This window comes from Lathyrus oleraceus, chromosome 1 (assembly GCF_024323335.1).
Source record: "Lathyrus oleraceus cultivar Zhongwan6 chromosome 1, CAAS_Psat_ZW6_1.0, whole genome shotgun sequence".
Classification (NCBI taxonomy): Eukaryota; Viridiplantae; Streptophyta; class Magnoliopsida; order Fabales; family Fabaceae; genus Lathyrus; species Lathyrus oleraceus.
Window position 1 is genome coordinate 165,896,346 of NC_066579.1, and position 13,524 is coordinate 165,909,869.

Here is a 13,524-nt window from a genome sequence, read left to right on the forward strand (position 1 = left end):
ATTATTTAACATTTTAATTAAATAATTTAAAAGACTAAATATTTTAATAATTTAAAAATAACAAATTTGTTTACTCACTCACATAAAATAATTTTTGATTGTGGTAACTTGAAGACTTTAGTGTGGAAACAAAATATAACAAAAACCAAATCGAGAAAAAAAAAGCTTAAAAACAAATTCTAAGAGGATAAATCTAATAGTCAAACTTATAAAATCCCATCTTTAACCTTCAACGGAAATGTCAAGAAAGAAATATTTCATCACCAAAAAATGAGAAGCTAGAAACCGAAGTCACATTCAACATTACAACTTTTTTAAAGAACAAAATTACAAGAAAAACTAGTAAGACACCATTCGACCACAATCATGAGTAGCAACACTTACCACTAATTAACATTTAACCATGAAATAAAAGCACTGTTATACAAGTGATAGAAATGAAGTGAGAGAGATCACTTGGCCATCATCACCTTAACGAATTCCTCGTAGTTTATTTGGCCATCACCATCAACATCAGCCTCTCGAATCATCTCATCGACTTCTTCATCAGTGAGCTTTTCACCAAGGTTGGTCATCACATGGCGAAGCTCAGCAGCAGAGATGAATCCGTTCTGATCCTTGTCGAAAACCCTAAATGCCTCTTTCAGCTCCTCCTCAGAGTCGGTGTCCTTCATCTTCCTTGCCATGAGGTTGAGAAACTCGGGGAAGTCAATAGTACCATTCCCATCAGCATCTACTTCATTGATCATGTCCTGAAGCTCTGCTTCAGTTGGGTTTTGTCCCAATGATCGCATAACAGTTCCAAGCTCCTTGGTTGTGATGCAACCTGCAAGTTCACACCATATATAATTATCATCAACAACAAATACAACTTTTCAACTATCTCCAAGGAGATTTGAACTATGCCTCTTAAAGTTAGAAGGTCGAGCTATAATTTTGAGGCTAACAACACACAGACCAGTCACATATAGCCAATATGTAATCAAACTTTTCTCATTCATGACAATTATGGTTAGTAAGATCCAATTCCACTCCAGCACTCTTCCTCACTACAGCTATACAAGCCACATCCAATAGTCAACTTTTTTCATTTATTAAAACTCAATCACCAATCTCTGTATTTTCAAAAGAAAAAATAAACTTCTGTAAATCTAAATAATAAAAGAAAGTTCTGATTTGAACAAAGCAAAAACTCTACAAGAACCTACATCATGAAAAAACATATCTTTCAGCACCTACCATCATGCCATGTTTCTCAAAACTCAGATACATAAATAAACTCAGAAACTATAGTAAACTAGCTATGAATAATATCCACAAAAATGCCAATAACAATTTGAAAAAGGTTATCAAGGTAAGACTTATATTTTATCCCTGACTTCATCATTGAAATCATAATGTTTACCCTACCTGGTTATTGAATAGAAAAAAGAAAAAAAAGAAGAAAAAAAAAAGAATACTCCAATCTATTTAGCACCAAAAAAGTAAAATAAACCAAAAAAAAGAAAAGAATACACCTATATGCTACAACTTATTTCTAATAAATTGCAATTTTCTTGAGCTTCATACAATTTTTTTCTTGAAACACTTAATTAAAATTTCCGATTCACTTTTTTGAAAATACGCTTTCATCTAAATCAACAAAACTCAAATCAACTATAAATTAACATAATAATAGCAATAACGATAAACCTAAAAGAAATTCAAAACAAATTGAATAATAATCAAATCATAACAAAAAACATCAAAATTCCTAATCCAAATCACAGAACAATTGAATCAACATAAAATCACAACAAAAGAACCGATCTACCAAAAAAATCGCATCAAAGTAAAAGAAAAACGAAAAAAGCGAGAGATTTGATTCGATTCTAACCATCGCCATCCTTATCGAATAGGCTGAAAGCTTCCTTAAACTCAGAGATCTGATCGTCTGTGAGTTGATCTGCCATAGTTGTTTAGAGAGAGAAAAGGAGAATCGGTGTTTCTTCCTCTTTGATTTGAGTTTCTATGATGATTATGAAAGAGCGCGTGTTTGAATATTCGATGAAATGAAACGGTTGCGTTTTATATATCAATGGACGATGCTTTTTTATAAATTCCTAACTGCGCAACACGGTCTCCACACACTTTTACCAATTATGCCTTTTCTCTCCCATTTTTTTCTATTATTATAATAATAACCTACGGTACCGACTATACTTTAATTATTTTTATAAATTTTAAATGATTTCAGTCATCTTTTCTTTCACAGCATGATTTCAGTCAACTTTTATATATATATATATATATATATATATATATATATATATATATATATATATTTTCAATTCAAAATCAAATGTTAATTGATCCAACACCAAATGTTCACAATTCAAAACATACTCAATGAAGAACAATGGACATGGAAATGTGGACTATTGCGAGAAAGCTATATACTAGATTTGAATTACTTGCTCATCATCGACTATTGAATTCAATTATATGGTATCCTTTTATTCTGTGTTGCACTAACATTAAGTGGTTTTAACCCTCCACCATATATGAACTATTATACACTATAACATGTATAATTTTCATCCACTCGTTAAATTATGTATGTTTAACCTCATTTACTTAACATTAGAGTGTTAACTTTGCAGACACATCCTTGATCCACCGTATCAAAGATTTGTGTCGTTGTTTCGAAGAACTTTATATCAACATGCTCTCAATCTATTGTTTTGCATTAGAATATTAGCGCCAACTATGGGAATCGCAAAATTCCACACATACTTCATTAATTCCTTCCAGTTGGGCTATCATAAATGTTTTATCAACCAATCAAATCATAGTTAATTTTCTCAATTGATAATGATGGTTTCCAAATCAGCTCGAATAACCTCTCGCCACAACACTCATCACGCGGTTGAAGTCGTCGCGTTGATCCTCACTCCAACATAAGAAGTTACACTTCTCCCGTAGGGAGAGGCAATCTGGTTCTAGTAACTTCTTCAAATATTTCATCTCATTTGCCTCTAGCTCCCCCATCGATCGGCCGAGGCACTTTTCAGATCTTGATGTCGTTCTAACCTTTTCAGTAGTTACTTTATAACCAAAATTCTAAATAACCTCAACTGCTAGCACAAACTCACAAACTTGAAATGTTCTTAGGTCTTCAACAAGATTAGGCCTTACTTGGATTGTAAAAGCCAAACAAACTCATCACTAACATTTACAATTTGATACAATAGTATAATGTATACCTTATGGCTGGGAGGTTCTGACGAGTAAAAGAAAACCAACAAATAAACCCATCATGAGTCCACACACAACATGAGGTATTCCAGCACAGCCTTTGAGTTACACCTAATGTGAATCTCTGTGACGCCGCATCATAACACATGAGATCTTCCACCTGAAAACTTCCATCCTTAGGCTTACCAATCTCCTATTCACAGTTATGGGGGAGGAGATGGTAGTCGTACACCCATTTCCTTGAAGATTTTCGCCCTGGGAGATCTCTATCGTACCATTCCTAGAAAAGAGATGTGCAGTGTGCCAAGGATTAACCCATTTACTGTTAGACAAATCCATTCTCAAAACATATCGTCGACAATAAGATTTCCAAATGTCTAGAAAATTTGACGAAGTTGGACAATTAAGACTGAATCGGGGACTTGGACAAACACATTGAACACATATTTACCATGCTTGACTATCACCATGATATGAGTGCGGTGAAACACATTTTTTTAGAAATAACTCTCAAAGGATTTTCCATGACGTAGTTCCAAACCCTATTGAATGGTTCCATCAACTCTTGGAAGAAATTTGGTGATGCATTTATAGCTCAATTTATAGTACAAAAGTGATAACCAAAGATGATAACCATCCTCAACATGATCTATCTGAAAAATAAGGAAACCCTATGGGAGTATATTCATCGATTCACAAAGGTGGAGGTATTGGTAAGTACATCAAATGACCGACTGAAGTGTTGGATCTTTGAAAAAAGGATTGACGGTGGATTGCATGCTCTATGAAAAGTTGGGACTGAAAGGTGTTGGAAGCATGAATGATCTCCTTACTATGGCCCAACCACATATCAATTATGAAGAGATGTTTCTAGTAGAAGATGTAGAAACAAACAAAGAATCGGGGAAACCAATGAATGGTCGGTCTAGAGATAAAAACACACCCCAGTGTCGAGATGACAAGGACAAGGACGTTTACCGAGGGCCACGATCCAGATTTTCATTTTATACATTTCTTAACACCTTGAAAGAAAAGATTTTACAAGAGTGCATAGATATGTCCTTCAGATAGGCCAGAGTAAGGTACCCACATCCCGTTATAAAATTAGCTATGACATACAATTTAAGGTTTTTCCACTTTAACAAAAGCCACAAGCATAACACAAACAAGTTTACCTCTGAAAGATGCCATTGGAGAGTTAATAAATAAAGGAATGTTAAATTGGTATGCCCAAGAAGATAGGAGGAAAGAAGATCGTGAGAGGAGAAGTTACTTCTCCTATAGATTATAAGTGACGGATGACTCGCCATAAAGAAACAATCCCCCCTGTCAGGATAAATCCTCATAAAAAAAGACGATTGAGGTTGTCAACAAGACTAAGAAAGAAGAGTATAACAACAACAATGATTATGAGGTTCGAAGAGGGAAACAACAATTCATAACCTATTTCACATGGGGGTTAACTTCATTATATCTATTAAGACACGGCCAAAAGGAATGATGAAGAGGAAAAATGACGAGTTGGTGGAAATTAATAAGAAAGAATTGCTAAAGAGAAACCAATGTTACCTATTATCATGTTTAAAGACAACAAGAAGGTAGACGAAATTCCAAATGAGATCTTTCCGCTAGTTATAACAACGATCATGGAAAACTTCAACATTTTGAGAATCCTCATTAATGGGGGAGATTCATGTGATATTATATATGCCAAACTTTTCGAGAAGCTAAGATTGAAGAAAGAGAAGTTGTCGCCTAATATAGATTTTGATATGCAAGCTTTTAATGGATCGATGATCTGCCTTTAGGGGTTTATGGAGCTTATTATTACCTTCGGGAAATGAAGAGACACATGAACCAAAACTCTACGATTCTTATTGGTTCCATTCAAAAGTGTCTATAACTGCATTTTAGGAGAATCTTCATTGCAAATCTAGACATTGTGGCTTATCTTGTGCACCTAAAAATAAAATACCATATATGAGTTTGAGTTGTCAATTTCTAGTTCAAATTCATCATATGAGTCTAAGTTGTCAGTCTCTCGTTCAATTTCATCACATAAGTCTAAGTTGTCATTACATATGGTAAATGATCTTTTAGTTTCATCTTTCTGAATATATTTATTTATAGTGGTCTCTTTCTCTTTAATTTTCTCGAGATCTTTCAATTCTTTAAAAATATCTAACAATTTCTCAAGAATACTAGCTAGGTCTTTATGAGAAAAATCCCAAGGTTTAGACACCGTAGTTGCTCTAGATTGCCAATAATATTTATTAAATTCAAGGATTTTTGTTAGTCAAATTATTTTTGAGTGTTTCACCAAGAGTTTTGAGATATTTTATTTTATGAATAAACAATTTATGGATGTTCCCTTCAAAAATTTTGAGTAATTTGAAATTTTGATCAAGTGTGTTTATTCTAGAATTTTTTTATCTAAAAAATATCTTCATAAATAAATTTTAGGGTATCCCACATTTATTTTCTTAGTGCGATAGTTTGATACACAATAGTACTCTCTAGTAGCTAATGTACTAGTTATTAAATATCAGCCTTTAAAATTATGTTGCATTTTTTATTATTATTCTATGGTCAGTTTATTTACAACTTTATTATTTATGACATACATCAGAATAAATGTTTTGTTTTTAATTGAATCCACACTTCAAAGTCAAAAGTTTTAAGAAAAATGTTCATTTTTACTTTCCACAAAATCTACCTTTCATCATTGAATGGTGGTGGCTTGTTCATGGAAAATTATATTTTAAAATAGTAGTTTAAAGTCACTATTTCTCCTGAAAGGATTAGTCTTTAAACATGAATTAGTCTATGATGCCACTTGTTGACCAAGTGACTTCAAACACAAGAGGGGAGAGTTGTGATATAAATTTTATTTGAAATTTTAAAAAGAAAAGTTGTTTTAAGGTTGCTTTTAAGAAGCAGTAAAAAAGATGAAGAGAGGTACAATAAAATAATAAAATAAAGACAAAAAAGAAAATAGATAAGAGATTAGAGAAGAACACACCATATTTATCATAGTTCAACCTAAAACCATGAGGCATGCATTCAATCTCCAAGTTGTGACCCTTGAGATTTTCACTATTATAGAGCTTTTACAACAGGATCATACCACAACCTTATTACACCAAACTTTTAATCTCAAGTCCAACTTGCAACCTTTAAAAGTATCCGAGTTAATAGAATATCCATCTCTCAATTACAATTAGAGATTATCATTGATTTACATAACATAACTCTACTTAAATATTTTTCTTTCTCGACACTTGTTTCGGGCCGACCAGAATGGCGGCTGAAGATAAAGGAAGCAAGGATTAACCCAAAGTGATTACTGAAGGAGAATAGCGATCCAAAATGCAGCGGAATTTAAAAAATTTCTCCTTTAGAGATCCTTACTAATGGGCATGATCAGTGATAAAATCGTTACCTCTTGTGGCAATTGAAATCTTTGATGTAGATCTACGGAGCAATCATAAATATTGAATGGTGACAACACCTCTACTCAGTTCACACGAACGAATTCCTTCAATCTCAATGCTAGCTGCTATGAATGAGGGTTTTGAGTGTGAGAGAGAGAGAGAGAGAGAAACGAAATTACAACTGCACAAATGCTTATGCACAAGGTTTCTATTTATAGAACCACTTGTGTGGGTTGCAAGCTAAAAAGCCCACTTAAGTGTATGTGGCCCATATCTTATGATATGCCAAAATCACTTAAGTGTATGGTACCTTACCATATTTTGTATTCTACTTAAGTACACCGTACCTTACGATGTTCTACAATTCACTTAAGTGCACCGTACCTTACGGTGTTCCTTATTTACTTTATCACTCATCATTCTGTCCTTTTGTGTGTGACCCTGTAGGTTTTCGCAACATTAGCAATTATATTAAATCACTTATTTAACATAATAAACAGTGAACGGTATCTAGCAACACGTCACTGCTACCCAAGACACGAAAATGTTATATGATCTGACAAGTCCTTTTGTTATAATACTTATGTGTACAATTACCCTTTTACCCTTATGTCTATATTGAACACAAGGCATAGACCGTGTCATCCTTGCCCAGTTCAATATTGGGCCCGTAGACATTTATCCAGTTACGCAGGATGGACAAATTCCATTTAGGTCACTCATGTCCTTTAGCATGCTTCGTGGAGTATCCATCAACTGTGTTTATGATCATCCAATTACGGACAATGTTTGATCAACAATAAGGCATTCGACTCTACATCTAGGGTCCATAGTGGTTTCAGGTCGAAGGGTGGTATACATCATTATCACCATGAGAATAACATATGACACTTTGCATAACATTCTATATAGTATTTTCATAGCGGGTCAATCCAGTATAAATATTACTGTTAATATTCATACCTATGTTTAAGACTTGATGCTTATCCATGAGATGAGATCATTAGTCTATATACATAATAGTCTTAATGCTTTAATGTTATCCTCATTCACAATAAAGCTCGACTACGGATACTTTAAGAATAATGTCCTTATATTTAATAGGATCTCATGATTAAGTCACACTTGATACATTAAACGGACTAGCTATTCTAGGGACTTTATTAAACAAACATAATAAATAAAAAACCTTTTATTATTAATAAATAATTCGATACAAGTACCAAAAGTATTGGCCTCTAGGGCTTACACCAACAATTACAACACAAAGGAACTACCATACAGAAGAGTACATGAGATTTATGGCCCTGATACATCCCACGGATCCCACGTGATACACCTCGGGAATAATAAGTTATTATAACTGCTCTATTATATAAAGAGCACCCACGCTAATTTCAGGTACATAATTTCGAGTTCAAAACTTCATTCACTCTTCTCCTTCATATATTGACTTAAGCATTGAAGTGCTAAAGTTGCAGATCAGCCTCTTGTCATCCGCATCTCAAGTCTAGGTTCATCGTCGTTCATCATAACCACCACTTCTCCGATCAATTTTGGTTCCATAACGGAAAATGGTGTCATATTTGGGAGTCGACTTTGGATTCTTATGTTTTCCACAATCTCACATTCTCTATTTGATCCATAGATTCAAAATCTCTTCAACTTATTAGTTAAAGTTCTCGAAATCAAACATTTGATTCACAATGTTATACCTAGTCGAGTAGCATATCAACCTTGATTTTTAGATTTTCTAGATTCCTTACTTCGAAACCATCCAACAATGGATGGATCTAAAGTTACTAGTTTTTTTGCCTTATGTGAAGCCATTGCCATTCAATCGTGTGAGAACTCATCCGCCTCCTCCTCCTCCTTAAGGTATTATAGATTAAGTTGTTATAGACACTCTATTGCATCCAAATATACTTTAACCTCCATAGATCAAAGGATCCACTCTGATACCTCTGCTCAGACCTCTAATACCATCACCAGCCTCACGACATTAAACATTCTCTAGTTTCCAACTGCTGCAAGCTAATCTCAGAGTACAAAGCATTAATGTGTTGTTGGACAACATGTATAACACTATTTGGCAATAGAACTCACATGCAACAAAAGAAATTTTTATTCACCTTGAAGAAAGCCTACATAATGTGCCTCCAAGGGTAAACACCGTGAAAGAAGCTTTTTCAAAGAAAAGCCAAGCTATCGTTCCTAGATTAACCGTGTCACGAAGAGACAGAGCTAAAGAATTTCATAATCATTAGAAGAGTAAGAAGCATCAAACTCCTCCTCAAGCCCTGGGGGAGACCGAGGTAGCCATGCTCATCTGCAGGATCAGGTAGAGAAACCACCAACGAAGAATCCCCAAGAGCATCCTCCTTGCGACTGTGTTTTGGACACCAGGAAACTAGAGCCATTAGAGAATCCTTTTAAGTTAAACAAGTACAATAGGTAAGGAAATCTCGACGAGCGTGTTTAACTCGCCGATGAGCGTTTGAGCTACTTCCATGTTAACAAAGCTTCCAAGTGCAAACTATTTGCACAAACTTTGACAGGATCTGTTAGGCTGTGGTTCAAAGCTCTTTTGAATGGGAGCATCGAGTCATGGATCGACCTATGCAATAGCTTCATAGCTTAATTCACATCCCTAAAAAGGCAGTCGGTGACAGTAGTTATCCTAAGTGGGATATCACATGGAAGGAATGAGAGTTTATAACCTTACATCGATTGTTTACGCAAGTGGGCATGGAAGTAGAAGGATATGAAGAAGGTCTCAAATGTTGTATATTCGAGAATTACCTATTATGGGATAGCCCATTTAGGCAGAAGATAAGGTGTAGAGAAGTTTGTACCATGAAATAAATGTTGATAATGAGTGTGAATTGAGGAGCTTGATGATACCAAAAGCTAGAACTCCCAAGAAGTTCATTGAGCAGGGGCAAGTCATTTCAAGTGATCCCACCAAAGGGCAGAACGCCCGAAGACTGCGTTGAGAAGAAAAGGCAAAAAGTTGCAAGATTAAGTCAATATGGGGCAATCAAGTTGATAAATATCTACAAGATTCAGTCAATCTGGGGCAATCACGTCGAGATTCAGCAAATCTCTCCAAGATCGGTTAGTCAAGGACATTCCCTCAAAGATCAGCCAGCCAATGGCAAAGTTACTTCAAGGCTCATACTGAGGAATGCCACCCCAAGAGCACAAGAAGGCAATCTCTCAGAGATGGTTAATCAAAGGTATACAGTTCCAAGACATTGGGGCAGGTCAGGTTGAGATCATCCTACGACAAAGTTGATGCATAACTTATGACTGGGGCAATCCATGCAGATGCTCAATAAACTAGGGAAAGACTGTCCATAAAGGGGAAATTCCTCTCCTTACTTTCAAAGTATCTCAGATCAAGCCTGGGGCACGAGCAAGCTAGTTGGCATTCCCAACAGGGTTTCCTAAGGTGTCTCCTTTTTTACTTACCTTTTGTAAGTCCTCGTTACCTTTTGCACGAGCAAGCTATCTTTGTCAAAACTTTGCATCTTGATTGTTTTGAAATACCTTATGTAGGTTTGGTGAGTCTTGGGGTGGGTAGCCATATTTCAAGATCTTTATCCCCACCGTTGGGCCTGAGGGAAATAATGAGGTTCTCATGCCTACTGCAAAGTCCCCATTTGACATAGCGTGTTAAAGCCTAGTTCCTGTCTGGCAAGCCCCTTTCAAAAGTCCAGTCCCTGTCTGGCCATTCATCTCAAAGCCTAATCCTTATTGGCTCGTTTCTAAAGGCCAACTCACTTGGCATCCCTCAAATTCAGGAAGCCTAAGTTAGACACTTGTCTGTATTAACCCACCTTTTTCAATACTCGTCTATATTGAGTCTCAACACTCGTCTATGTCTATGACTTTTTTCAATACTCGTATGTATTGCTATCTATCCACTCGTTTGTGTCTACCACTTTTTTTAATACTCGTTTGTATTGGTATTCGTTCACTCGTCTGTATTGGTATCCATTCACTCGTCTATGTTTCTTTTTTTTTCCAATACTCGTCTGTATTGGTATCTATTCACTCGTCTGTGTCTACCATTACTTTCAATACTCGTATGTATTGGTATACATTCACTCGTATGTGTTTATCCTTTTTTCAATACTCGTCTGTATTGGTATCCATTCACCCGTCTGTGTTTATCTATTTTCAATATTCGTTTGTATTTATCCCCAACCTCAAAGTTGACGTCTACCATCTTATTTCCAGCCTCAGAGTTGTTGTCTATTCTTTTTATCTCCAACCTCAGAGTTGGCGTTCATCATCGTATTCCCAACCTCAGAGTTGATATATATAAGTTCCATCTTTAGTCTCAGAGTTGATGCCAATCATCTCTATTCCCAACCTCATAGTTGATGTCTATCTTTTCTCCAGCCTCAGAGTTAATGTTTACCTTTTTTCCAACTTTGGAGTTGATGTCTCTTTTCTTATTTCTAGCCTTAGAGTTGATGTCAATCATATATATTCTCAACCTCAGAGTTGATGTCTATCTTCTTTAAGTTTGACCTCAGAGTTGATCTTTCTTGTCTCCAACCTCAACGTTGATATCTATCTTTGGAATTCCCAACCATAGAGTTGACGCCTACCATTTTTCCCCGACCTCAGAGTTTACGTATATCCTGTTATTCCCAACCTCAGAGTTGATGTTCAAACATTCTTATGCCCCACCTCATAATTGATGCCTATTTTTCATCCCAACCTCAGAGTTGATATACATCTTCTTTATCCCTAACCTCAGATTTGATGTTGATCTTTCTTATGTCTATTCTAGTCATTTTTATCTCCCAACCTCAGTGTTTACTTCCCTCTTGAAATACCCTTTTACCCCTAACCTCAGAGTTGACGTCTAGCCTCAGAGTCGATCTTTTGTCATTTTCATCCCCAACCTTTGGGTTGATGTCAATCTTTGTTACTTCTAACCTTAGAGTTGATGTTTATTGTTTCTACCCCTAGCCTCAGAGTTAATGTCTATCTCTCTTTAATTTCCAGCCTCAAAGTTGATGTCAATCGTTCAATCCCCAGCTTCAAAGTTGATAAGTAGTTTTATTTTTTACCTCATAATTGTTGTCTATCTGTTATTCCTAGCCTCAGAGTTGACGCCTAGCCTCCGAGATGATATCTGTGTTTTTATCCCCCAACCTCTAAGTTGACGTCTAATTTTCAATCGACCTCAAAGTTGACATCCAATTTTTGATCCCATCCTCATAGTTGAGGTCTATCTTCTATCTCAACCTCAAAGTTGTTGGTAACCATTACTCCTAATTGCAGAGTTGATGTCAATCATCTTACCTCATCCATATAGTTGTTGGTGATCATTTGTATCCCAGTCGTATAACTAATGTCTATCATTCTTTTGCTCCTATCACAAAACTGATGTCTATCATTCCTACTTTTAGTCACTGAATTGATCTTAATCATGTTGTTATCCCCGACCGTAGAGTTGATGTAAATCATTATCCCCAGTCACAGAGTTGATGTTAACAATTTTTTGTCTCCGACTAGAGAGTTGAGAATGTTCAGATTTATCCCAGTCGCAGTATTAATGTCAAATACATTTCTATCCCCAGCAGTCAGTGTTAGTCGTGTTTCTATCTCCAACCTCATAGTTGACGTCATACTATTATTTTGAATTCCTATAGTGTCTTCCCTAGCAAAGTCATATATCACTCAAAAGCCCAGGTCCTGCCTGGCAAACCATATTCAAAATCTTACGTAATATGTTCCCCAACGGAAAATATTTTCACTTCTTACCGATACCTTCTAAAACTTATTAGTGGAGAAAAAAAAGTCAATCATATTGCATATGTCATGCATGATCAACATCTCTTTACAGTTGATCCATTCTTCGCACATACATCTCAGCTGATCCCCAACAGATAACCATATACAAAAACCTATACACCATTTATTAAACAATTTCCATTAATACCTTTACCTCACATTTCATTCATTCCCTACGAGAAAAATTCTTGGTTATTTGGGTTTTTAATCCTATCCTACCTTGAATGTTTGAAAGTCGTTACTATTCACACCTTCAGGTCCGAGAAGATTAAATAGGGACAACTGTCATACCCCAAAACTTCCTCTTCCCTTTCATTTTCATCTAACCTTTTGGTTTGAGATTCATTTGCATTCATGTACATCCATATCATCTAATATACTAATATCACCATAGATTCAATGATTTGAGACTAATTATACTTAAAAATGAGCTAAGGTTTGCTTGAGGATCAAGCCCTAGGAATTGCAATGCTACAATCATATGGAGAGTCCATCATGGTGATCAAGGAGCAAAACCCTAGTTGCTAGGTACCCGAGGCCTTGGAAGTTAGATCTTGGTGTTACATCCATACCAAACCCTAATTCTTGATATGGGAGGTTTGTGAACCTTGTGCCTTTCTTTGAGGGGGTAGAAACCCTAGTTTAGTTCATGGCATTGATGGATTACTTGTGTTGATTACTCACTTGGTTTAAAGTTCTTGTTTGTTGCTTGGCACTTTGATCTTTCACCTAGTTAAAACCCTAGTTCATGGTACTATATGATTGGTCTAAGGCATGCTTGCATCCATATTTCATTCATATTCCATTCATTAATTACATGTTATCATTGGTTTTCATGGTCATCATCTGATCCAAGTTCCATTCCATTCTTATGGCATACTCATGTTCCATTGTTGTGTCAAGATTCATGCAAGCTTTCTAGTCCCATTGATTCAATTCCATTGTCTATTTTGGTCAAGGCATTCCATTGGTCCTTTGGTTTCCATTACACTCATTTCCATTAAACTTGTTTTAGAAGGCATCTAAGTCATTTGTT

General features: G+C 35.7%; 1 protein-coding gene across 1 annotated transcript; it reads right to left on the minus strand.

Annotated features, from left to right (window-relative positions):
• Positions 1–239: 239 nt before the first annotated feature.
• Positions 240–2,173, minus strand: LOC127124919 (calmodulin-7). Its single transcript, XM_051054178.1, has 2 exons — positions 1,877–2,173; positions 240–826 (listed from the first exon to the last, which is right to left on the minus strand). The coding sequence occupies exons 1-2, from the start codon at positions 1,950–1,952 to the stop codon at positions 453–455; spliced, it is 450 nt and encodes a 149-aa protein (XP_050910135.1). The 5' UTR covers positions 1,953–2,173; the 3' UTR covers positions 240–452.
• Positions 2,174–13,524: the final 11,351 nt, after the last annotated feature.